Here is a 25,261-nt window from a genome sequence, read left to right as displayed (position 1 = left end):
CTTCTTCACTGGATTTTTGTTTTGATTAGGTGAAACAGTAGAGATATCCATTTATGTTGAAATCATCTTATATCAAGACAAAATAGGCTATTAGTTTGGAAAATGAACTTTTTTTTATTTCCAAAAAAGAGTAAAAACTTATGTCAGCTACTCTAATAGTGTTTTAGCAACATTAGGTTACTCCATCCAACATTCTACAGTTGCAGAGTTTTGCATAGTTATGTTTTTTTTATTTGCAGCAGTTTATTACTGAAATCATTGTTCTCATAACCCACATTTTCCAATATTTCACTGTTATCATACTGACATGTCATTAAGAATGAATATTTCATATATAAACATGCTTATCCTTGCAGCGTTATGAGGGGAATTGGTGCTTGTCTTTTCTTAACACACAGTGATTCTGAATATTTTCTGTCACTTTTCTAGGGTTAATTAGTATTGCCATAATGTTTTCAGTATACTTGATAAAGCTGGGTTTTTTTTGTACATTTGAGTTTATGTTGATTTATAAAAGTGAATGCCAAAATAAACAAAAACTTAACATGTGATATTCTTTCTAAACTTAAGTATGTTATGTTTAAGATAATTAGGTTTCCTTTAAAATTCTCCAATACATTGGGGAACATAATTGACGTCGAATATTAATTTTCCGACCATCAATTCAGAAGTTATCGCTGAAGTAAGCAAAAGAGATCTAGCTGCAAGAAACTATTTTACTTTTTTATATATGCATAAAGCAAACTTTTATAATTAATTATTTTAGGTATGGGTATTGGTATCCTTGTGTAGTGTATTCAAAGATGGCGACGGTGTACGTAGCCGAACGTTAGTGTGGTCGTCGCTTAGCTAAAATGCTAATGTAGCGTTCACCAGCTAGCTGCTAATTATGGTAAAAAACGAGTAAATGCTGAAGAAACAAAATTCGTCCATTTGGAAAGAAATCCCTCCAACAACCTCCTCGTGAGTAAGAATTATTAATTGATACCGGTATATTTAGGTACATTGTTTAAGAATTTATCAAATAGTTTTTTACTCTTAAGGTAGCCGTTTTCCACTGTCTCATCATAAGCAATCTGTACGTATTTGTCTGATTTTTAAATAAAAAATAACTTAATATATGCCGTGCCATAGTATGTATGTGTTAATGCACGCATATTTTGTCTCAGTATAACCAGTCAACCAATAAATACTGCAAAATATTTTCTTTTAATGAGAGGAAGTTTTAATTTGATCAACCAGCGGCTTAATGTAGGGCTCCTTAGTACGAAACTTTCAGCTTAACCATTATAAAAGTCAAGTAGCTTAATAATTTATACTTTTGTTCACATTTACATTTTCTTACGCAAACACCACAATCTTGAATGTTTTACTAGCTATTTGAACAACAAAATAGCACACGATACTTAAGACAAAATAGTTTCTAAAGTTATTTTAAATAAAAAATCTGAAAAGACTGGTGTCTATTTATACTTTCTTTGAGTTAATATTTTTGAAGAACATCATTTTGCCTCAATTTCTAATAGAATTTAGGTCATCACTAGCTTAGCGTGTCTAGAGTTCAATTTTATTTATTCTTTCGCCTATTCTTTTATGCAAAATAACTCAAGATTAGAAACCAAAAGGTTTATCTTTAATCTCATCTATCCAATTATCCCAATTGCATGAGCCAGCCATCACCTTGTATCACCATGAGGGCTAGTGTGGCATGAATATGTCTGTGCATGATTTCCCCACCTGAACTGTGACTCTCTGCAGCCCCTCCAGAGTTACTACGTACCTCTTGGCCGCTTAAGACTCCTCTCACCTGAGCCTCTGAAGCATACACAGAACAGCCGTACTTATTCTAAAATTATATTATAAACTGATGCAGTCTATTTACTAATTTGGTGACATTTTATTTAGGGGAGTCAGAGTAAAGATGAGTTGTTACAGATGCATGCCAGACTTGCAGGTTTTGAAAATGGCATAATTTTACTTCCACTTTATATTTAAGTACTCTTTAAGAAAATACGCTGGCGTAACAGTTATTTAATTGAAAATGTTTAACAGTGATTAACCTGAAGTGAGTTTTGGCCTCTAAAATAAATCACATTTTTATTTATTTCATTTCTATCTTCAGAGTGAAACATGTCATCCTTTCACCCAGTTTATAAAACTCTTCATACATCATCTACATCAAGTGAACACACCTCTGATATCATCGGTTTGATTTGGAGCCAAGGTGCATGCGGGCCCCAGAGTCAGGGGCTGACAACTAGCTCAGAGTTTGATCTAACAGAGATGTCAGATTTTGATTACTCTCACCTTCAGCACCTCAACCAGTCGCAAGTGGAGCCTGGGCTCTCAGACGACTCTGATACCAGTCCTTCCTCAGCTGCAGTAGTGGTTCAAAATGCCACCTGTTCTACAGGGATTTCCCCCAACACGTCCAGTCAAGCCATTGACTTGTCAACTTCAACCTCAAATGATGACCACAATCTGGTAATGCCAGGGGAAAAGACTCCTGTGTTTTATGGTGAGGTTCCAAGTTTTGTGCTGGCCAGAATCAGAGGTGAAGAAAGCCCAATCAAGGTGACTGTCAAAGAGGAGTTTTCCAAGAACCGATCCATATCAGCCGCAAGAGTGTGCCTGGAGAAAAGATTCAACAGCATGTGTGCCGACACCACAACGCAGCCGGATAGCCACTCTGCTGTTCTCAGCAAGTTAGTTTCAGTTATATAGTGTAATCATTTTTTTAAGACATGTAACGCTGTTGTATTATTGAATTTTTTGCATAGTGTGCAGCAACCGTTGTTTTTCTGTTTTCCTCAGTCTTTTGACAGTATTTGAACACTCAGCAGAGGCTCAAGAGGCATCCACACATCCTCAAACACAAAAGTGGGTGAAAGCTGACCGAGCAAATTCTTTTAAGCTCTCTAGCTCTCACGTCGGAGGTGTTTTCGAACCGATAACCAATGTCTTTGGGCAGGTGGGATAGAAATTAACATCACCAATCAATTTCATAGATTTAGGCAGCACGTTTAATCAAGCCGTTTAATCCTTAATGTTCTCTGCTGCGATTGCAGGTTATTGCACACATGGCTGAGCCCAACATACATCAGGGTTTAATAATGCCCCCCAGTTTTTCATTTAGCTTTCACCCTGAGACCTCTGTGATAAAAACCGTCTACGCTGACAACAGCAACCCCAGAGAAGAGCAGGAGTTGATGTTCACTGAAAGTACGAGTCATTACTCCAATTAGAAACTCAGTTTATTTCTTTGTCTACTATACTACACAGCATTTTTCTAAGTCTGTGATCCCATGGCTGTTTTGCACAGAGGATGTGGTGCCACATACTGTCTACAGAGGGCATTGCAGCAGCTTGTGCCCTGATCCTCCCAAAGCTGCTAAAACTGCTCCAAAACCATCCAAGAAGTCCAGGAGGGGCAGCTGCAAAAGAGCCCGATCTTCATTGTCACTGACCCAACGCAAGGAGAAACACAACAGCAAAGAGAGGGAGCGCAGGTGAGCCATATCAAACTGTGTTAGTTGAATTTCCACCTCGTATTCTATCTTATAAAATATTTTCTTTAGATTTAATGTTGGCTGCACACTCAACATCGCTTTCTCTGATATTGCTCAAATAATCCACACCTGATGTGGATTATGTATTCAGTGTATTTGGTTGGCAACGTCTCTCTGCCTCTTATTCTCCTACGTAACTCCCACTGAAGCTGTGAAGGTGGACACAAGGGAAAACATGTTGCTTTAACTTGACTTTCTATAAATAAAGATTTTACTGAACAGTTGTAATGTCTTTTTGCTTTCATTTTATTTCAGACATAAACCTAAGATGGTAAATAGTCAATCCAAATATGAAATAATCATTGTTTTTATCTAAACAGAATGTTTTTGGTGGTGCCAGGGCTAAAACGCATTAATATAAATTAATTAATTGGATTGATTTTGACATGTGAAAAATTTTAACACAATTGCATTTTTGTGGACGTACAAAGGTTCGGGCCAGAATAGTTTCTCTTGGTATACCGGGTGTTAATTTCTGCTGCAATTGTGGCTCTGTTGTAGCAGGGATTTCCCCCAACACGTCCAGTCAAGCCATTGACTTGTCAACTTCAACCTCAAATGATGACCAGATTGTGGTCTGGCATTACCAGACCACAATCTGGTAATGCCAGATTGTGGTCTGGTAATGCCAAACCACAATCTGGCATTACCAGACCACAATCCAGCTTCCTCCTGCCACATGTCAGTGTGCCCCTGGGCAAGGCACTTAACCCCAAGTTAGCAAAACGTGTTGTTGCAGCAGCACAGACATCCCCAACACTAATGTTAGAATCCTCAGTTCACTTTTCTAAAGAACGATTTTTTCAAAGAAGTTACATGAATGATCAGGGCTTCCTGAAACTCTTGAAAGCTGATTGTTGAATTATGGGCCATTAACAAAGAAATCATAAGACTTGAATAAATTATTAAAAGATAAACCTAAGTAGTATGTGAACCTTAGGAAATGACTCAATAGACAACGTTACAATGCTACTTGATTTACTGTGTGTGTCTGGTGACGTACAGGAAGAGGATCCGCTCCTGCTGTGATGAGCTGAACACCATGGTGCCATTCTGTGACTCGAACACAGACAAAGTCACGACGCTGCAGTGGACCACAGCTTATCTAAGATACATCAAAAAAATGTATGGAGACAGCTTCAAGGAGGTAAGCCTGTGTAGAACGTCAACTTATAAAGCCATTTTCAGGCCTTTCTTTTGTCTTGAATTGATTCCTGTTTTCAAGATATGCCTGTATGTAGACATGTTTTACTGTAAATAGCTTTTATTTCCTTGCAGTTATGTGCCCTGGTGTGCACAATTCTGAAGTTTTATTTTTTTTAGCTTGAAGAAAAGTGACTTCTAAAAACTGGCGGTAGTTTTAGGAGTTGATTTTAAGTCTATCTTCAACTAGAAGGTGAAGATAGACTCATCATTTTCTAGCAGAAGAAGATGAGTCTTCTCACCTCCACCTTTCTGGCGTCTGAGTTGAAGTGGAGCTCTGTTTCCTGTTACTGATCCAGCCACAGGTCCGTCCATCTGATCCGATTTTCTTCAAATATTTCTTGGCCGAGTTTCACTTTGTGTTTCCTACTCAGTGGTGGTCGGATTTCAATCTGCCTTGATCTTGTCTCTTGAACCTGGACGCTTTGCACTTATCGGATCTCCATTCAGGTTGTATTTCTGGAACAGCTCTGGAATAGAATAGATGTCTAGTTGATTCGTGTTTACGTATTTGTATTAATTTTAACTTTTCAGAGCCAGTTAAGTCTATTTTTTCATGTTTATACAGGTAGGGAAATAACCTACCTGGTTATATATAGTTTTATTGAGTTCCAGGCGTTGCCAACAATGAGGAATCCTGATATGCTCCTTGTGTGATGGTGCTTCCAGCAAATGGTCAAGAAAACAGCTGAAAACAGAATCTTCCAGCAAGCTGTAGTTTTTGGTGATGATCAGTATATTTTTGAGCATTATGGAGAACCATTTTTCAGGACCAAAATGACTTTGAAGCGTTTTTAAATCAAAACATGACTGAAGTAAAGGAAAGCAGAAGCTGACAAATTGTGATCAAGTCACAGAATAATTAAGATTGGCTGTCAATTAATAATTATCTCTGTAAATTGTGTGCATTCCCAACTTGTTATTAATTGTTCAGTTTAGTATAACAACAGAAAACTCCAAAAGTTACGTTCCACTTCTCAAACTTTTTTCTGATGATGACTGTGGGTAAGCTGACAATATCTGAAATGAAAATTTCTTCTTTGGCAGGAGTTTCAGAAGGTCTTCAATAATGAGAGAGAGAGGTTTTTAAACTCCAGCCCCACTCCAGGTAAACAACCATCCAACCCAAAGAAAGACAAGACACTGAGCACTTCTCTTGCAGCTGAGCAATGATCTGCTTCACGTTTAATCCACATGTAAGACGGCACTTTAAATTGAGTGAGTAAACCGAGGGAGTCTGTAGGGCTTAACTGAAAAGTTCATTTTATGTGTTTGAAAAGTTTATGATTTAACTCTGCTTCAGAGAGTGGAAAGTTCCCTTTGTCTGATTGAGAGACGCTCAAAGATGGCAGGTTTTCTGCAGTTGCATCGTAAGACCACTAGGTGTCACTTTTGTATCAGAATTGCAGAAACCAGTTCCATTCAGCTGATAAACTTTAAAAACTGTATTTCACGCTAGATGAAATAAGATGAAACTTTCTTTTGGAAAATGGAATATGGGAATAAGACTGCTCTCGACCCATTTTGTTTTATTAATGTGTCATTTTTATATTTTATTTAAATGTTCCGTTGTGTTACTTTTATAGCTGATGTTCTTAAACTTACAACACTCTATATATTATCTTTTGTATTCATATTTATGCATTTTTATATAGAAACTTGGGACAATAGTGAATTAATGGAGTTATAATGAAGTGTTGGGCTTATTTGATATGTAGAGAAGAGTAATGTTTTACTGAAAAGTGGCTTTATTTGTTCTTACAACATGTCGCTGTAGCATCTTACTGTACATACAACAGTCACCCACAATAATAAATAGTATTAAAAGTAATGTATATTTAATAGTTACAGTACCGGCGGTACACAGTGGATGTGGTCATTGCTGATTGAAAAACCCAAAAAATAAAAATAAACTTTTTCTAATTTCTTTATGAATTATACAGGTCTGATTTATGCATCCACAAGTTTTATCCTGTTTATTCTCTTAGCTTTAGTGAATCACCTTCACTTTACAAGTTATATAAAAAAAACAAGCTGTAAAAAAAAACAAAAAACAGTTATATATATATTTTTTGCATTTTTCTACACAATTTCTGGGCACCTGGGTAATTGTTATTTTATTACTTTTACAGTACATATACAGCTCCAGCACCTTTGTCCATATTTTACACTGTCAGTTTGTATACTGAGGTAACACCTGTGATTCACACAATAAGCCGTGTCAAATGGGCGTTCACATCAGAGACGGTCACAGTTGTCGCGTTGATGATAATCGGAACAAATGGAGCATCGAAACATTTACAAACGTATGTCAGTTGTTATGCGACACTTCTGAGTCACTACAGTTGTTCTCTTGTTTTCTTTTCCTTGCCTGATCTGCTTTATTTCAAGATGTTACCTGTAATCTTTTAGGTCTCTCGGTTGCTTTGGTGTTCCTGTCACTCTTGGGATGTTCCTCCATTCACACTTGTAGATGTTACTCCTCCCTTGTGATACATGTATTTAAATAAAGAGGACTTGTTGCGAACGTTCTCTTGTCATTCCTCTCCTCCTCGTGTTAACCTTCCCTCCTAAAAGCGGGGCGGTCAGGCTGCAGGAAGTCAGGTTCAATTGTTTTTGGGGTTTGAAGATTTCCCAGCTGGTGACGTTCCCTGGCAGGCTGTTGTATCACAGATCCCTGGAGGACCCTGATGCCCAGTCCTACCTGCCCTGCCAGACTCTCCAGGCTCACCCGGATCTCCAGGAGACCCATCACGGCCATCTTTGACAATCCCACGTACTCCAGGAAGACCTAATGAGGGTGAGAAAAGGTTTCCGAGGTCAGGTGAGTGTTAGAGGCAGTTATCCATGTGGTGATTTAAAATATCCATCTTAAACCTTGGTGTCCTTGGTCTCCAGGAGGCCCATCAATGGCTTTGCCAACAGATCCCTTATCACCTGCCTCACCAACATCACCTGTTAATAAAAACAAAACATTTATTTTTAGCTTTGTGACCTCTGAAAAAAAAACAACTAATTGGACGTAGTTATGCTGTATGTAATACCAGTTTTTGTCTCAATTCTAATCTCTCTTCAATGCTCCATGTGGGTTTTCTCCCATTCACTTGGATTTCTCTGGTAGAATTTTAACCCGGCGAGAAATTGTTAACAATTTTGTTGATTTTTTTGCTCTGCTTTAGAGTTGTTGTCTGCCTGTAGTTTTAGCAATGGTAGCAGTGAAAGTAAGCGAAGTTGCTCAGTCCACATTGACCATGCTTTCTATACATAATCAACCATCTTGTTTGACTCGGCACTTCTCTCTTCAGGGTGATTATTTACAGCACAGCTAATTTCCGCTAAGCTTCATAGCACTGAAATCGTACATTATACAAGTCACAAGCAAACGTTATGAATTGGGTAAAATTTAAAACGTCAACAGAGTCCATGCCTTCAGCGGCAATTGTTTAGTCCAGACTTTCTGTACGAAGGAAAGCATAAAACAAGTGTTGGTTTTTACCAGGTTAAGTAAAAACAGCTTTTGAACTGTTCATTTTGGATTAGTGATACAACAAACAATGTCAACTTTGAATTTCCAGAAAATATGACTGCTTTTTATAGTGTTGATGTCAGGGCCTTTTTAAAATCTTAATATCAACCTGTTTCATTCATTCCAAAGCAGTTTTGAGGTGTAATAATGTTCTAGCTGGACAGTTACAAGGGAAATGTAAATTTTTGGAGGTAGTTTTCTGTCTTAAATATTTCACTCAATTTGTCCAATGTGGCAGCACCACTGGCAGCGAAACAATCTGCAGCATAATGCTGCCAACATGCTGCCACTTTGTTATGATGTTCAATAACAGTACAGGAATGGCAAACGTTGTAAGCCCATCATAAACGGTCAAGGGAGTTTAACATTATTGAATGCCGATAATGGATGAAACAAAATGCTTCTGGATATAAATTTACGATCAGACAAGACAGCGATTGATTTATTTGGCCGCATTGATGATGCATGTTTAGAGGAGTCCAGGTGAGGACTCGTTTTGTGCACTTTGTTAGAAACTGTATAATTTCTCATACCTCTGGGACCTGGATCTCCAAGTTCTCCTGGCAGGCCTCTGTATCCTGGCGGTCCACGGGTCCCTGGATGCCCGACCGAACCAGCAACCCCTTGCTTTCCTGGAGGACCCGCGGAGCCGGGCCGGCCCACCATTCCTGGGGTCAGGGGCCTCCGCAGGTTGGCCGCTAGCTGTGCAATCTGGTCTGGATGACGGAGGACACCATAAGGTAAGCTCTGGTAAATGTGTGGATCATGACTGGAGGACAGGTTTAAGGTTTCTCACCATCGATCATGGAACCACACAGCTCTCTGATGTGCTGCTCACTTGCTAGTTTACCCTGAAACACAAGAAGCCATTTTTGAAACGTAACCTAAAGTCAGACGGTAAAACTAGAGCTTGTTTGTTAAAACAATCCCACTCACAGGTACACCGGTCTTTCCTGCGATTCCTGGCAGACCCTGTTCCCCTTGGAAGCCCATCAGTCCTGGTTTTCCCGGAGGCCCCCTGGCCCCGATCTCGCCTTGTGGACCTGTCACACCTTTAGGCCCCAGTTCACCTCTCTTTCCTGACTGCGGTTAGCAAGATATATCGGTTTAATTGCTTAGTATGTTTTGCAGAAACAAGTAATCTTTTATCCAAACTCCTAAAAACCTCCCTGAGATTTAATTGCTGACTAAACACCACCAGGAAAACAAACTGGGCCTGTCGAGACAATGCGGGGGTGGGTTCATATGGACTCTTCTTGCCTGATAATTACTCCAAAGAGCACAGCAAACAGTAAGTGAGACTAAGGGAGTGAGGCTCATCAGCGCTGTGTCGCTAATTACACAAATTGTGCTGCAGCTTAGTGCGACTTGTCTTTCCCTCATGGCGATAGCAGCAAACAGGCCAGTAAAGCTAAAGCTGCAGTGCATATCTCTAAATAATCCTGTTAAACCTGGAATGCGCCGTCATGTGCCGTGACTTTGACGTGCGGGCAAAAACTGCTCAGACTCAGAGTGAGGCGCCATTTTTAATGTTTGGAAAAGGAACAGACGCAGAGGGAGTTTGGAGCAAACTTGCACTGCTAATTACACCCACACAGCATCTGATGTATGTTTGGCAGACACAAACTGTATTTGGAGAGACGCTTTGAAGGGTGAGATTCCGTAAATGTAGGACAGGGGAAATGGATTAATTATCTTACCTCTCCTTTCTGTCCAACCGGCCCAAACGGACCCTGAAAGTAGATAAACACCTTAGTTGTCCAAGCATTTAGTTTCAGATCAGAGTCAGACGAACAAGGCAGATGCATTTCAGTGTATTGTCAAAAAGTTCATTTATTTCACTTATTTAATTTATATCTTTTCAGAGATTTTTGTTAGTTTTGATTATTATTGGGTTATAGTTGATGAAGATATCTAAAGTATTACATAAAAGTACAATTAAAATAAGGATTTGAATTCAGAAATGCCATCCTACTGAAAGGCTTATCTATACAAAAGACTTGGTCAGTAGGTTGAGTAGGTGATATGCCTCGCCTTACTGCTGATGATTTAAGGAAGTCCAGGTTGACAATACTCCAAAGCAACCACAAAAATACCATGATCATTGGTACTTTTGGCAGTGTGGGCTGGTGCTAGGCCTGCTGGAAAATGAAATCAGCATCTCCATAAATCTTGTCAGTAGAGGGAAGCAGTAAGTCCTCTGAAATGTCCAAGCAGACTGCTGACCTTGGACTTGATAAAACAGAACGGACCAACATCAGCAGAACACACGGCTCCCCAAATCACCACTGAATGTGAAAGCTTCGCACAGGACTTGACACAACTTGAATCGTTTTCCTCTCTGCTCTTTCTTCAGTCTCTGTGAGGTTGATTTCTAAATGACATGAAAAGAGGACTTTGCCCCATTGAACAGCAGTGTTTTTGTCTTTTTGAAAGTGATAACCGTGGGCCAACCGAAAGACGGTTGAGGAGGGAGACACATATCAGTCCAGGTTCTGTTTATCCTGAAAGTAAGTAAAAGTCAAAACCAACTAACTCTCCTTTGTCCTGAGGCTGAACCTCATTAGAAGTCTGTAAATTTCACCCATTAGCTCCTTCTTCTTCTCCCAAACTCTTCTTTTTTTCCCTTTCAACTTTACTGCTAGGTCATAAAATTAGAAATGTTATTTTTTATTCTCTAGTATCTGAAAAACAAACTAATACTAGAGAAGCTTCAAGGTTTTAATCAGTTTAAATCTTGTAGAAAAATCCCTCACATTTTTTCTAAGTTTGATTGAGAAGTGTGCAGTTTGTTTTATTAGTTCACTTATTTTATTGTTTATTTTTCTAAAAAGTAAATGAAATAATTATTTCTTTTATTGTTATCTTTACTTATGCAATTGCTCAAAGTTAAATGGAAAGCTATGATTTATGCTTCAGATAAAAATGTATTGATAAGTTAAGAGTTTTATTTTAGCAGAGTTTTGCTGTAACATACAGCTGATTGGTGCTAAAAAAACCCATTAATTTCATTAGTTGGATTAGGACAAAATACTCACAGGTTCTCCATTCTCTCCTGGTAAACCATCACTTCCTGCCACGCCCTAAAAAAGGAGAATTTGTTGGTTAAATGCTGTTTAAAGCACCATATGTTCATTAACATGGAAGAACAATAACATGGCCTGTTGTTTGTTGAGAGCTGGGGAGAAAACGTTAAGGAGGAACATTGTAACATGACGATCAGAGAAGGTTTTGGGTGACTTACTATGTCTCCCTTTGCTCCAGAAGCTCCAACTGGACCCTGAAGAGGTGGGAAACAGAGTCGGAGTCCATATATAAGAGACATACAGAGAATTTGTTGCTGTGAGAGCGGGAGGGGAGCGAGGTGGGCTGGTTGAGGGGAACCTGGACTGACATAAAGGACGTCTTTGTTCTGTCTTCAGGTTCTGAACAGGAGGCCACCTTGTGTCTCTGCGTTCTCCTGGCTGCAGCCTGACTTTTAACTGATCAGGATGAACGACCTGGCTACTACCTCACATGATCACACACGTCTATGTAGTGTTTGTGTGGAGGTAGGTATTGTTTCCAAACTGTCAAATTTCTTCAAGCATTTTGATTGTCAACACCAACCAAACAGAACCACTAGGGATTATCACTTAAAACTTGTTTAACTTAGTTTCATTTAAATCATTTCAAACAATCTGTTAAAAGAAAATTCAAAGCTTATTCAAGTTGGACCCATTTTACTGCAGGAACTCACTCTGTCACCAAACTCCCCACGGAGTCCTGTCGGCCCTGGAAGGCCGGGGTCGCCCAAGGCTCCTTTGTCTCCCTGCAGCAGATTTCACACACACACACACACACACACACACACACACGCACACACGCACACACACACACACACACACACACACACACACACACACGCACACACACACACACAGAAACAGTAACTTCACCCTAACATATTAATAACTTGAAAAAATAACATAATAATTTGTGATTTTATGTTGCTGACCTGGAAGCCTCTTACTCCCAGAGGCCCAGAATTGCCCACTGGTCCGATTCCTCCCTGTTAGGAAGAGGCATAATCATGTGATCCTACTAGACTATTTATGAGGCTATTTCGATTCAGAGAACAGGAAATAAGCAAACTGATGCCGTCGCTGTGAAATATTTGTTATGCAGCACAGCGTGTTAGACGTTTTTTTTTTTTTGGTTTTCTGAAGACCAACTTGAGACGGAAGCTTTTCTGTGTAAGCCTTACTAAGTGGTGATTTTCTTTTCAGGTCCCTGCATGCATTCCTCCATTTCTAATTAACTATACTCGGGTACATTTGTAATTTTTTAAAAATTGCTTTTGCAGCATGTAAGTACCTGCAGAAGCCAACTGTTTGTTGTTAATCTGATGTTTGAGCTTTGGCGCTTCATATTATTTCCATTATATGCACTTATCAAGCACTCGGACATGCAAACTGGAGTAGAGAGCAGTTTTTTTTTAACATGCTGGAAAAATATTTAACAGTTTACTCTCATGGTTGTCTTGTTGCTCATCATGTTACTATATGACTGGTCAGCAGTTTATAGTGAGAGTATTTAACTTACAGCCACTCCTCTGGGACCTGCTATCCCCCTGTTTCCTGGAATGCCAATTTCACCCTGAAGAGAACAGGTTGTAGACAAGTTAGAAGATTCCTGACAGTGCGCATCTAGAGGTCATGTGACTCTGCGGAGCGGTTGATGACCCTCCCAAACAATCCCATCAGATACATACAGGAATACCTGGCTCTCCAGAGGGTCCTTGCTCCCCATTCTTCCCTGGATCACCCTGGGATAAAAAGAAGTGAGGATAAACATCTCATCTTCAAACTTCTGAGTATTTTCTTGTCAAAATACTCACGATTTGTCCTTTTGACCCCTTAGCTCCAGCTTTTCCAGGCAAACCCTTGAAAGGAAAAGAGAGGATGTTAAAACTTACAGCAGCTTTTAATCCGTCAAGAACTCTGGTTCTCAGAAAATGATACCTTTTAGTAGTTTATCTAGAAGTTACAAGTTGCATTTAACAATGCCTTAAGGATGATTCTTAAAGACATCATTGAATGCAACTTACAACTTCTCCTTGCTACATTTTTTTTAGTAAATATTATTTCAAGTGAGCAAAAAATCGAGTCTTGCTATATATATTGGCACATTTTAGTCGACATAATTACCAAACTCTGGCGCTGAATGGAGAATAAAGTGATAAATCAGAGAATAATGAGTTGATTATGTACTCACAGGAAGTCCATTTGGTCCTTTCTCTCCAACTACTCCATGGCGTCCAGGATCTCCCTGTGAGCAGAAAGAAAAACCTTCTGACCTCTCGGGCCTCGGCTTATGCAGAAGAATATTCCCGGATGAGGAGGTCCAGCTCACCTTCTCGCCATCCAGCCCCGGCGTTCCATCTTTCCCATCTCGTCCAGGTATACCCTGTAAAAATCATCAGATATGACTCTCAGATATCTAAATGTGCATCACACACTCAATTTCTCCTAATGTGAACTTACAGGCTCCCCTTTGGGTCCTGCTCCTCCCACTGCTCCTTTGGGACCAATTTTACCCTGATGAAAAATACATAACATGGACATTATTAACTAGAAGGAATATGTCTCTTATTTAAATGTTGATCTGCTGGATAAACTGAGCTGAAGCAGAAAATGTTGTTGAAGAGAGCAAATAATTAAAAATATATTAGTAGAGAATGCATACATTGAAGAGTAAGAGTAATCAGACTAATCTGATCAGTACCTACTCAGATGTACTATAAGAACATTTCTACTTTTAAAATGGCTCTTTAGTACAATTTTGTAGGTTTAAAGCTCAATAAATGTGTTTAAAACTTTGTAATATTTAATATTAGGAATTAAAAAATGTTATGGGAGAAATTACATGGTAAAAAAAGAGCTGAATGTTTTCATATGTGAATAGTTGAAACAGCACAAAGATTGCAGAAGGACAAAAAAGAACATGATCTAACTAATAGTTTAAGTGCTTTACAGCATCAGCACAATGATTGTGTGTCATATAGATGAAAATTTAAAGTTCTTGTATCTTGACTTACAATCTCTCCTTTAGGTCCCTTGAACCCCTGCGGCCCTTTTTCCCCAACGTCGCCCTGCAGACATCAGATGAAACACACCCAGCTATGCTTTGACCAGCCATCCATTCTCACTGTGAACTACCAACAAACACAGTCACTGTGATAAAAAATGAAACAAACTAGGAGTGACTCACTGTCTTTCCGATGATTCCAGCTATGCCAGGTTTGCCTCTGAAACCCGGGAAGCCCTGGAGACAAACAGAGGGAGCTGAAGTCAAACAAAGCCTCCAGACCTGTCTGATTCTTGTTGAGGGGCTGAAAGGGAAAATGAGGCAGGAAGGAGGGATCCTGCTTTAAAGATGCTTACTCTGTCCCCTGCAGATCCCATTGAGCCTTGCAGACCCCTCAGACCACGAGGGCCCTGAAACACACCATGAATGAACCATGAAAACAGGGATTAAAGATTAAATAGTTGATAAAATTTTGTATAATTTCCAGTAATGAGACAAATTCCCACCTGCAGACCAACAGTTCCTGGAACACCCGGCTGTCCCGGTGGACCTGAATCCCCCTGGAGACGACAGCGGACACTTAAAACCACCGTCAGGTAAGTCTCATAAATAACAGCTGATTTATTTGTCTCACATGTTCAGTTCACCTTCTCTCCGTTTTTTCCGGGCTCTCCTTTGTCTCCTTTGTGTCCAGTGTGTCCCTGTGTGGTGAAGCATGAATAATAAGAAGCAGGTTAGTTGACTTGGAGCGTTTAAATCCAAACAGCTAGAAATAAATTGTTGGAGCAATTCATACACGGCAAACTTACAGCCGCTGTACGCAATACAAAATAAAAGCAATCAGAGTCCTACATAAAGCGGGAAATTGGGAACATGCAATTTCATTATTTTTTAAATATACTGAAATTATGCGACCTTGTAAAATTCAAACTGTACAATTTATGTTCAAAGAAAGAAACCGTCAACTTCCACACAATATTCAAAAAATGTGTTGACACAAAGAGGACGGTTACAATTTAAAGGTCGTTATTATGCTTCCTTGTGCAGGTTGGGTAGATCGAAACAAAGCATGTTCTTTACATTTTCTGCACAAAATTATTCCTGGACAATAAGATTCTATTTTGCTCAGCTCCGCCTATTTTTAGCTCCTTTCAGAATGAGCTGTTTTAGGGCCTCTTGTCACTTTAAATCCAAAGAATCAGCTGCTGGCCACGCCCCCCAAATCAGCATTTACACTCGCACATGAAAATGGCCAACTGTTCATCTTTGAAAAGCAGAAGTCGAGCCTCATACACAAAACACAAGGAAGCAGCAAGTGGTTTCTGCATGCTAAGTCAACAACAAAACACTTGCCTTTTCCAGCAGCCATTATACAGCAGTGAAACCACCTGACCAAACATTTTGAAGCTCTGCTTGGGTTATTAGGTAACACATTGGCCTCAACTGGGGTTGCTGGTGAGCTAGGTGAGTACCTGCTGATTTGTGACGTTACATTCTGGCGGTTTTTGAAACGGGTCATTTTCCAGACACCAAAAAAACATAAACTTACAGGCAGCAACCGGGTTGGTAGGTTTTTTTAAGCACCTTGGCTGCTTTTAGAAGCAGTAGAAACACAAATGGAAGTACGAAAACATTCAAAAAGAGTTTTCATATATCAGTATGTGGAATGGACTAAATTATGGGCACAAATATAAACCAGCTTAGAAAACTAAAAATAAACTGATTTTAGCATATGTTGCATAGGATGGGTGTCCCAAAGGCCAAAATTGCTATTGTTCATGTTAATAATGTGCATTAATTGTACAGTCAATGATGGGAATGTGAGGTTTATGCGTCATTTAATGTGGAAATACTTTAAGAGTTTAACTTGTTTATGGCTGAGAGGGGCAGACAATAATAGCATCTTCTATCTTCTGCCTGGTTCTTTTTGAAAAATGTGTCAAATTGCATGTCAATTGGCATTACTATTTGTCTTGCTCCTGTTTTTACTTTTTATTGTCTATTTGAAAAAAATGATTAAATGAACTTTGTACCTTAAATCCTGGCATCCCGGGCGGGCCAGGGGGACCAGGAGGACAGATAGCAGGACACTGAAGACGACAGAGACATGATGCATTCTCAGTTTGAAAAACCCATATTCAGATGACAGAGTTTGAGGTGTGCAGTGCAGACATCTTACCAGAAGGTCACCATTAAGATCTTGAAGAGAGCCAGGAAGCCCCTGATGGAGGGAAAAATGCACAGATCACATCTGTTTCATTTCCTGCATCACTGTATTGTTTGGTTCCCATTTAGCCACCAGCTGGAAGCAGCAGCAGATATGGTGTGATCATAATTGCACTTACCGGGGGTCCATCAGGGCCAGGAGGTCCTGGAAGTCCTGGAAGACCCTCTGGACCCTAACAGATTATAAAAGCACGTTTTCAGCAGCTCTGATTAAAACATTAAAGTCCTGACTCTTTATGTTCAACCTGATCTAATCTCACTTTGGTGCAAAGCTTAAGGTCCATCTCTAAAATAAATCTTACAGTAACGTTGGGTAATTTAAAGCCGATTTACAATGCCTTGTATTCAAACCGTTCCATTGCAGCTGTAGATGAATATTTTGGATCACTCACTGTCTTGGAGCTAATCCTGCGACCAATTTTTAATGATGCACTGAAATGAAAATTTGGGCCGATGTCCAATATTTACCAACATTATATAGACTATATGAATTTCATTAGCCTTTCGATACTTTCTCTCCAAAATCCTGAGCTCCATCACATGACCATCATCAGTGTCACATGACCAGTCTCCTTCTCCTCATTAAGAAACAAATGGCAACAAGACAGAAATAAGTATCGGTTATTAATATCAGCACAGTTTTATTTATTGAACAGATATCGATATGTTAAAAGATGACTAATATGAACCGATACCAATGTTATAATATGCACCTCTCCTAAGATTCAAGTCCTTCAGCGCATTTCCTGTTTAGAGGCCTGTTCATTTTCTTTCTCTGTCTTTGCCGTTGTGAAGTTAAAGACTAAAAATTGTCCTGTCTGATTCTTCAACCTAAGCTGTGAATCTCTGCAGCTCCTCCAGAGTTACCAAGAAGTTCTGATTGACGCTCTTCTCGCTCTTGCTGTCAGCTTAGGTGGACAGACATGTTTTAGTTGGCTTGTAATTGTGCCATAATTTGTTTTTAAGAAGATTGATTGATATGTTTAAAGCTTTGGATGACCTAACCCTGTTTTAAACTTCTCCACAACTTGAAGTGTTTCTTTGCCTTCATGAAGCTGATTATTGATTAATGCTCCCTAACAAACCTCTAACACTTTCACGGAATAGATATCTTTATACAGACGTGGACTCTGCTTGCTTATCTCATTCCTGCTTAGAGGCATCACATTAATGGGGGCTGAATATATATGCATATCACACCTGAGATTTCTATTTACAAAAAAATCTGTAAGCGATGTGCCCTCTTCCATCCTTTTCACACTTGTCTATGTTGGTCTATCACATAAAATCCAATTATAATGTATTGATAATGTGAAAAAGGTCAGATTTATACATTTTTAAAGCACTGTAATGATCACTTTCCTGCACCTTTATGCTGAAAATAGCCTCTTGTTTAATAGAAATTCCTCCTCAGAGAACGAAGCTCAATTATGACCTTCTGAAATATCCTTAACCCCGAGTATGAGACGGACTCACTGCTGCTCCCTGGGGTCCGACTCCGCCCGGCAACCCATTGGTCCCAGGTAATCCCTACAAACAAAAGTGTTTGTGTTGAACGCATCAAAGTGCAACAAACACAAGCTCCCAGGGTGCAATCAGAAAACGTAATGAGATTGTTTCAAAGGAAATGTTCACTCACTGGGGCTCCTGGTCTCCCCCTGCCCTACGGAAGACACAAGAAGACAAATTAAGTCACACCAAGAACCGGGATTTTACTGATAAAAACAACATCCGTTATATGGTTTTTACCCTGCAGCTAAAGTGCTCTGAATTTCAGTGGTTTTTTGCTATAAATTAGATGTCAGCTTCAGATACTGAAAGACAAGCAGCAGCATCCATATCCTCTATCTGGTCGTGTGTTTAGAGCTGATTTTCCACGGCATGAACATATCCAGTGTTTCACTGCAGCAGCTTCATTCAGAATTACTCAAAGAGAAACATCTGCTGTAGGTGTAAAGTGTGTGTGATTGCTTACAGAAGGTCCAGGTGGCCCCGAAGGTCCAGCTTCACCCTGTAGCCAACGAGAGAAAATCACCGACAAATCCAGGTGGTTTACAGTAAAAACTGCAGGAAGTAGCACCATTAGTGCTCATATGAAGCAGTGAATGGTCTGGTGCAGCTAATCTGTCAAATATTCTGACTAAACATTTAGTATTGTTTACTCTGTTGATTCTTGAAATTTAAAATTGTTAGTGATTTTCTGCATAACACTGAACTAAAGGAATGAAGCCTTTTCAGGAGGCTGTTGGACTTGGATCCAGTTCCGTTTGGTTGAGTCCATTTATTCTCTTCCAAAAAACCCCCCAAAAAAACAATGTTAATATCAGGATTTGTGCTTGATTTTTTTTTTTCTTTTAGAGTAGCCTTATAAATATCGGGTTTTTTTCCCCACTCCTTCAAGACAAGTCATCCTCTTAAAACATGATGCATTTTTAGCCATTCAGCAGTAGATAGACATGCTGGTGTGATCTGGGAAATCGTCCTGCTGAATAATCTGGGAGAATTTGAACTTATGGTCACAAACTGATGGCTGGATTTTCTCCTGCAGGGTTTCCTGATGTCTGGTAGGAAGCAGACCTCAATGTCGTCCAGATCCAAAGCAATCCAACGCGCTACAATCGTCACATTTGACTCTAGGTATGATGTTATTTTCCTGAAATGCTTTGTGTATTCTAATTGTTGAATCATGAACACTGATTTTTACTTAAGCAATTGAGGCCTGCGGTGTTGTAGACATTGATCTGGATCAACTGTTGAAGCTCTAATTTTGGTCGACTGCTCACTCCAGGAACAATCTGTCCCATTGTTCTCCATTTTGGATAATGGTTCTCACAGTGGTTCACTTTAAAAACTAAAGCTTTAGAAATGACTTTACAATCCTTTCCAGACATATACATGTGAATGACTTTGTTTCCCATCTGCTCTTGAATTTCTGTAGTTTGAGACATGATATGTTGCTCTTTGAGATTTCTGGCCTACTTCATGTTGTCAGACTCTTTCTGTTTAGGTGGCAAACATTCTGACTTTGTGTGGCTTGTGAAACTGAACTGCAGGAAATGTGATTAAAACGATCAGTTTTTAGTTTAACCAGGGGAAAGGATTCATTTCGACATCGGGCCAGGTCGGTTCAGATACTTTTTTTTTCACCACATATATCATGTATTTGACAATCTGAGACGTTAAAGTGTGACCAAAAAAACAAACGAAGAAGAAATATGTAAAGAGGCAAATACTTTTTCACAGCACTTTACATAAATGTACATAGACCACGTAAGAGTTGTCACAAAATAATAATTTTAGGTGAAAAATGATGGGATTACTGAAATACAAGTTTGTTAGCTGTATCCTAGCTTAGCTTGAGGTCAACACAGCCCACTTAAATGTGTGAAAAGGTTTTCAAAAGCTATTATTGTCACTGTAGTGTGTTAAAAAAAATAATGGTGGTAGAAATAGTCAAATGAACTCATCACTTGCTGGAGCAGCTGCTCATCACACTTTCTAGTTCCTGTTGATTTTAACATTTCCTCTACAATTAGGTTTAGAAATGTAAAAACTGCTTGCTTCGACTTATTAACATATTACCTAGCTTAATTTCCAATAACTCGCCTTATTTTGAAGGCCTTTCTGTTCTTCATTTTAAATGAAAACTTAAAACAAATGTTCACCAATTTTTATTTTGTATCTAATTCTCATAAATCTGTGTTGCATCTAAACTTTGCGTCACCCTTAATCACTCAGAGCCGGCCGTCACAGTGTGGTTATCTGTGTAATTAGCGACGCGAGTTAAAGCTGGCTTCCTCATTAAGTCTGCTAATTAGCTGGGAGGGGGCAGCAGTCACTGATTCTCTGTTATTTCATAAATCTGATGAATTGTGAAAACTATAAGTCTTGTTAAATTACAGGATGTTGTCTTAATGACCATTCAGAGTTTATGGGTTTCCTTTAGAAAAGCGATTCATATCTTCTACTTTTTTTTTTTTTGCGAGAAATGGGTCAGATTCCAGGCCGGATTAGGGAGAAGCAGAAAATTTAACCTCATCCTGATCCCTCATTAAAAATATTCCCAACCAAGAAGTTGAGCCAATTAGACAAATTTAAGTTGACAGAGAGCAGAGGCCTCGTGCCTGTTAAAGCCTGTGGGTTTAACAGAACCAGAACAACCTGCTGATGGTTGCTGACTTCAGCTGGTTGACACAGGAAAAGGTAAAATCTTCTACTTGTATCCTAAAACATGTGAGAGGTTCAGAAGATGCACTCACCGCTTCCCCTGGGGGTCCGTCTCTGCCGGCAGGACCATCAGGACCGGTCAAACCCTAGAGATGAATAGCAGCATCATTACTTGTTCGTCTTTTTAGATAACCTCACCAACCTGCAGCTTTCTTGTGTAATTCTGTAAGACTTGAGGATTTTGGACCCTTACATCAATTCCTGGAAGTCCTGGCAGACCTGGTTTTCCTGGTCCTCCTGGTATTCCTGCTTTCCCTTTTGGGCCCTGCAAACAATCCAGGAGAAATTTAATAACGTGTTTTCCCAGCAGATTAATGTGTACATGTTCACAACGCAAACAAAAAAAGTATTTTTGTGTGCACCTGCATAATCCTCAGAAGTGCTTTTTGTCACTTTGTTTTAGTTTACTGATGCAACGTAGGCAGAATTGAGAGATGAATAATATAGAGATAAAATGTATCATATTTTTGAAGTATTTAATACAATAACAATTTTAAAAATCTCTATTAGAGAGGCAGCTGCATCATTAAACAGCTGACAGCTAATGCATTCAGTCATATTTTCATATGCTATTGATGGATTGCAGTGACTCAGCACCGTTGCCCTGCAGCAGGAAGCTTCTTGGTCTTTCTGCATGGAGTTTGCATGTTCTGCCCTGCGATGGACTTTGACCTGTCCAGGTTGGACCCGCCTGTCCTAATGGCTGCTGGAAACTGGCAACAGCTCTCTGTGACCTTACAACAACAAGCGAATCTAGACAACGGATGATATTTACAAATGCTTGAACCATCTGTGGTAGAAACAGTTTCAAACAGCGACGTCAGTCAGTTTTTTGAGTTTTACAAATGCTATCAGTTTGTCAGAGTAGTTTTACTGCACTGTACTTTTAACTTCTACTTGTCTAATAATATTTTTAAGCATTGCGACTCAGGTACTGCTTCAAGCTGGTCCTTCACCTCCAGTAACTTCACTCAATGACAAACAAAGATGCTTTAACCAAAAATGCACCATTTCGTTGTCAAAGTGGGGTTTCTTGTTTCTACACAGGCTTCAATGTTCTAATTTTATTTCCAATTTAATAAACCTTTGCTACTTGGAGGTCAGGTAAATGGTGTAAATCGTCACTGGTAGTACTTTGCGTTATTCTGACGTACTGACGTCATAATTATTGGTTTCAGATGCTTTACGTTGTGGAAAAGTGAGATTAGGAAACGTGTGTTTCCTCGGCCTGAATTTGTTCCTTTGTAATAATTTATTCTTTATTTTAGTTTGTATTATACCAGATCATTGTAGCATCAGATGCTATTAGCAAACACTCAGTACTTCTGCAACCTTTTTGCCAAATATGTTTTTTACTCTTGTGTGTTTTGATAAATTTTTACTTTTACTTGAGCAAAATATATTAAATAGTTTTTTGACTGTCACCTCACCTTTGAGTTTATTGTTAGCACAATAAATCACGAGATACATTTGTTTCCTGTAATAATAAATAACAACATAATTGGCCCTCCTTAACATAATCTCCTGGAGAAATGGAAACTTTTCTTTGTATCTCATCTCTACACAGCCTTCAAATCAATAACTTTTATATTTACATCATGGCTGCGTTAATAGGAAAATCTGAAAAAAAGGTTTAAAATAGTTTTTAAAAATGATTTTAACTTATTGCAGCGGGACATGAAAATGTCACATCTCTAAATAAAACCTCTTGTGTCCTTCCAGTTTGTCGTGATGACTGGATTACTTACAGCTTTCCCTGGCAACCCAGGAGGTCCTGGTTTCCCCTGACAACCAGACAAAAAGAAAAGGTACGTTAGATTTCTTTTACAGCATTTTCAGTGTTAAACAAAATGACTTCCTCTCAGGTGTGCAGCTTTCCAGCGGTTGGCTGCGTATTAATCCTGCATAGTCCAAGCTAGGAGTATCAGCTGCTGCACTGTTCAGTCTTTAACTTCTCTGCCAGCGGAGAACAAACGGCTCCAAGCAGAAGCGACGCAGACTGGTCACATGTTCAGATCCTTGGTGCGGTCTGAAGACGGTGCGGGGAGGAGGTGCGAGCTGAAACCCTAGATGCTCTCACAGGGCTGGGGAATGTATGAATGGGTCGTCTGTGTGCCCAAAGTTTACTGGAGACGTAAAAATATTCAGAGCTAAAACGGGATGAAATGTTCTGATATCGGTGATGTTTAAAAAAAGCAAACGGTTCTTCTGTGTTAAACAAATCTGAGAATTTATAGTTAAAAACACAATGGAAGCAAAATCACATATAAATAAATGCGTGGGATAATAAAGATTAGGGATGAGTATTTTAGTGTATTTCAGTAAGATGATGCAATAAAATTAAATTATTTAACCAAGATTCACAGTTGTTAAGTAAGAACAATAACCCCAGACTTTTGAGACACACCTTTAAGCCCTGCCTACCCAAATTCAACAGGTAATTGTTTAATAAATGCAGGCGGAGTAGCAGGAGGAGTTAGACTGATGAAACGTTTCTTTTTTTTTTTTAGACATTTTACTCCATTTATGCACAAGCAAGAAAGAGAAAAGCAACTGGAATCTAAAATTAAAAATGCACCCTGAGAAAATGTTCTAATTTGTAGCTAGATGGAAGCCACTGATAACGAAGAGAGGCTTTCACACTAAATCCAAACTTCTGCAGTCGTTATACAACACAAAATAAATAACTAAGCATTGGTCATTGAGGTCTGTTAAAAATAATTACAAGTGAGAGAGTGGTTAGCCAGTTTGAGGCATAGAGAAAACGGCAAACATACCTTCGCTTGTGCCACCGAATCATAAATAATGTAAGAACTGCAGAGTCTTTCTGAGGCAGAAGTTTGTTTTTCCAATAGTTTAGTGAGAGTTTAATGAGAGCCAGTTAGTCTGATCAGTACTGGTTTACAGTCCAGGTTCCAGACAAACTCCAACAGCACATCTAGTATCTGGTCAACTCACATCAGTGCCGTCCCTTCCTGCTTGTCCTGGCGGTCCTTGGGGGCCAGGCCTCTGCAAGATAAAACACAATAAAGCTGGAATCTTGTGCCTGAAATACTTTAAGAACCGCAAAAAATAAAATAAAGTCTAGATATGATAGGCAAATGTTATCATTTCAGAACTCTCAACAAGATGGGTTCTATTCAAATCCAGGAATATAGAATCAAATAAATCCCAATACAAAGCAACAAAACACTGTGAAAACGATTCGGAGAATTCAAACAGATCATGCTTTAAACCTCCTGTGTTAATAGTATTCTACATTAAAATATCAGTGTTTCTTTTGCTCAGATTATTGAATAAATGAGCCTCTTTGAAGACTTTGCAGAACTGAGCTGCTGCATGAACAGAGGCTGCATTGTGTGCACTGATCTCCAGTCTGCACATTCCACAGGTCCAGGGGAAACGTTTACCTCCGACTGCTGCAGCTGCCGAGCAACCGGTTCACATTTTCTCATCAAATGAACAGATTCATGGTTTAAAACTGCAAAAATGCGCATACATGGAACACGGAACAGAATCGTAGCTCTGTTCTTTCATTGAGACTTTTCTGAATTTGAATTCAATTGAATGCAGAAAGTGCAGGTAAACACATAATCATTACAAGAAAGCAGAGATGCAAATATAAATAAGGCCTTTGAGTAATCATCCTCACAACACGAGGAAGCCATCACCACACTGAGATACGCAGCAGGTGTGTGCAGCAGCTGCCTGACGAGCCTCACCTGGGCTGAGGAGGACGACAGCAGCTGGCACAGGAAGAGCACCCAAAGAGCAGAGAACACCGTCATCGTCCGCGCTCGTCCTCACAAGCCAGCGTTTAATGGAAAAGAGTTCAAATCCTCCGGACTCTTCTCCTTCACCCCCAGCAGCGGAGCCTTCCTTCACCTGACGGCGCGCAGCTCCTGAATGGCTTTCTCTTTGCTCCCAGATTAACCCGAGCCTCCAGCTCCGGCTGTCCACACACAGGGGTGAGGGCGGCAGAGGAGGGGGGCGCCCAGCTTGGACTCCCAAGAAAGTGGGCTGAGCTAAAACAAAAAGGTTAAAAAAAACATCAGCTGACCAATCAGAAAGTAGCCAAAAACAAACGGAATGAGGACGTTTCATTTTGTCAGCTTTCAACCACAAACTTTGAGCTACTTTGTCTGGATTTCTGAGTGACAGAGCAACAAGACGTAATTCATAACATGAAGGGAAATCCATCCATCCATCCATCCATCCATCCATCCATCCATCCATCCATCCATCCATCCATCCATCCATCCATCCATCCATCCATCCATCCATCCATCCATCCATCCATCCATCCATCCATCCATCCATCCATTTTCTTACACCCTTGTCCCTCAGTGGGGTTGGGAGGGTTGCTGGTGCCCATCTCCAGCTAACGTTTCGGGCGAGAGGCAGGGCTCACCCTGGACAGGTCGCCAGTCTGTCACAGGGC

At 39.7% G+C, this 25,261-nt stretch overlaps 2 protein-coding genes across 4 annotated transcripts; one reads left to right on the top strand and one right to left on the bottom strand.

Moving 5' to 3' along the window:
* The first annotated feature begins 652 nt into the window (after positions 1 to 652).
* On the top strand, positions 653 to 7,299 carry LOC103467606 (uncharacterized). 3 transcript variants are annotated; one of them, XM_017305772.2, is made up of 8 exons: positions 653 to 963; positions 2,123 to 2,705; positions 2,815 to 2,971; positions 3,069 to 3,222; positions 3,323 to 3,509; positions 4,575 to 4,716; positions 4,992 to 5,077; positions 5,820 to 6,022. In XM_017305772.2, the coding sequence occupies exons 2-7, from the start codon at positions 2,131 to 2,133 to the stop codon at positions 5,064 to 5,066; spliced, it is 1,290 nt and encodes a 429-aa protein (XP_017161261.1). In that variant the 5' UTR covers positions 653 to 963; positions 2,123 to 2,130; the 3' UTR covers positions 5,067 to 5,077; positions 5,820 to 6,022. The 3 variants fall into 3 exon arrangements, with proteins under 3 accessions (XP_017161261.1, XP_008412367.1, XP_008412368.1); XM_008414145.3 differs by lacking the exon at positions 4,992 to 5,077 and having other exon boundaries at positions 5,820 to 7,299; XM_008414146.3 differs by lacking the exon at positions 4,992 to 5,077 and having other exon boundaries at positions 653 to 967; positions 5,820 to 7,299.
* col9a3 (collagen, type IX, alpha 3) lies at positions 6,589 to 25,005 on the bottom strand. Its single transcript, XM_081609126.1, has 32 exons — positions 24,543 to 25,005; positions 23,779 to 23,829; positions 22,569 to 22,604; positions 21,014 to 21,085; positions 20,853 to 20,906; positions 18,569 to 18,604; positions 18,233 to 18,256; positions 18,070 to 18,123; positions 16,713 to 16,766; positions 16,547 to 16,588; positions 16,401 to 16,457; positions 15,015 to 15,068; positions 14,874 to 14,927; positions 14,724 to 14,777; positions 14,551 to 14,604; positions 14,378 to 14,431; positions 13,824 to 13,877; positions 13,693 to 13,746; positions 13,555 to 13,608; positions 13,178 to 13,222; positions 13,052 to 13,105; positions 12,883 to 12,936; positions 12,296 to 12,349; positions 12,038 to 12,109; positions 11,543 to 11,578; positions 11,337 to 11,381; positions 9,999 to 10,031; positions 9,235 to 9,381; positions 9,095 to 9,149; positions 8,832 to 9,014; positions 7,650 to 7,727; positions 6,589 to 7,563 (listed from the first exon to the last, which is right to left on the bottom strand). The coding sequence occupies exons 1-32, from the start codon at positions 24,606 to 24,608 to the stop codon at positions 7,379 to 7,381; spliced, it is 2,019 nt and encodes a 672-aa protein (XP_081465252.1). The 5' UTR covers positions 24,609 to 25,005; the 3' UTR covers positions 6,589 to 7,378.
* Positions 25,006 to 25,261: the final 256 nt, after the last annotated feature.

This window comes from Poecilia reticulata, chromosome 7 (assembly GCF_904066995.2).
Source record: "Poecilia reticulata chromosome 7, P_reticulata-male-v2, whole genome shotgun sequence".
Taxonomy (NCBI): domain Eukaryota; kingdom Metazoa; phylum Chordata; class Actinopteri; order Cyprinodontiformes; family Poeciliidae; genus Poecilia; species Poecilia reticulata.
The sequence above is the reverse complement of the archived record's forward strand: the minus strand, read 5'-3'. Positions and strand labels throughout refer to the sequence as shown.

Excerpts from the sequence above, each read along its gene's own strand:
- col9a3 (XM_081609126.1), bottom strand. The coding sequence starts at position 24,608 with ATGACGGTGTTCTCTGCTCTTTGGGTGCTCTTCCTGTGCCAGCTGCTG. Across the intron at positions 21,086-22,568 it reads CTGGGTTGCCAGGGAAAGCT|GGCCCAAAAGGGAAAGCAGG; the intron begins GTAAGTAATCCA and ends GATTGTTTGCAG. Across the intron at positions 16,767-18,069 it reads TCGGACCCCAGGGAGCAGCA|GGTCCAGAGGGTCTTCCAGG; the intron begins GTGAGTCCGTCT and ends ATAATCTGTTAG.
- LOC103467606 (XM_008414145.3), top strand. The coding sequence starts at position 2,131 with ATGTCATCCTTTCACCCAGTTTATAAAACTCTTCATACATCATCTACA. Across the intron at positions 2,706-2,814 it reads CACTCTGCTGTTCTCAGCAA|TCTTTTGACAGTATTTGAAC; the intron begins GTTAGTTTCAGT and ends TGTTTTCCTCAG. Across the intron at positions 3,510-4,574 it reads AGCAAAGAGAGGGAGCGCAG|GAAGAGGATCCGCTCCTGCT; the intron begins GTGAGCCATATC and ends GGTGACGTACAG.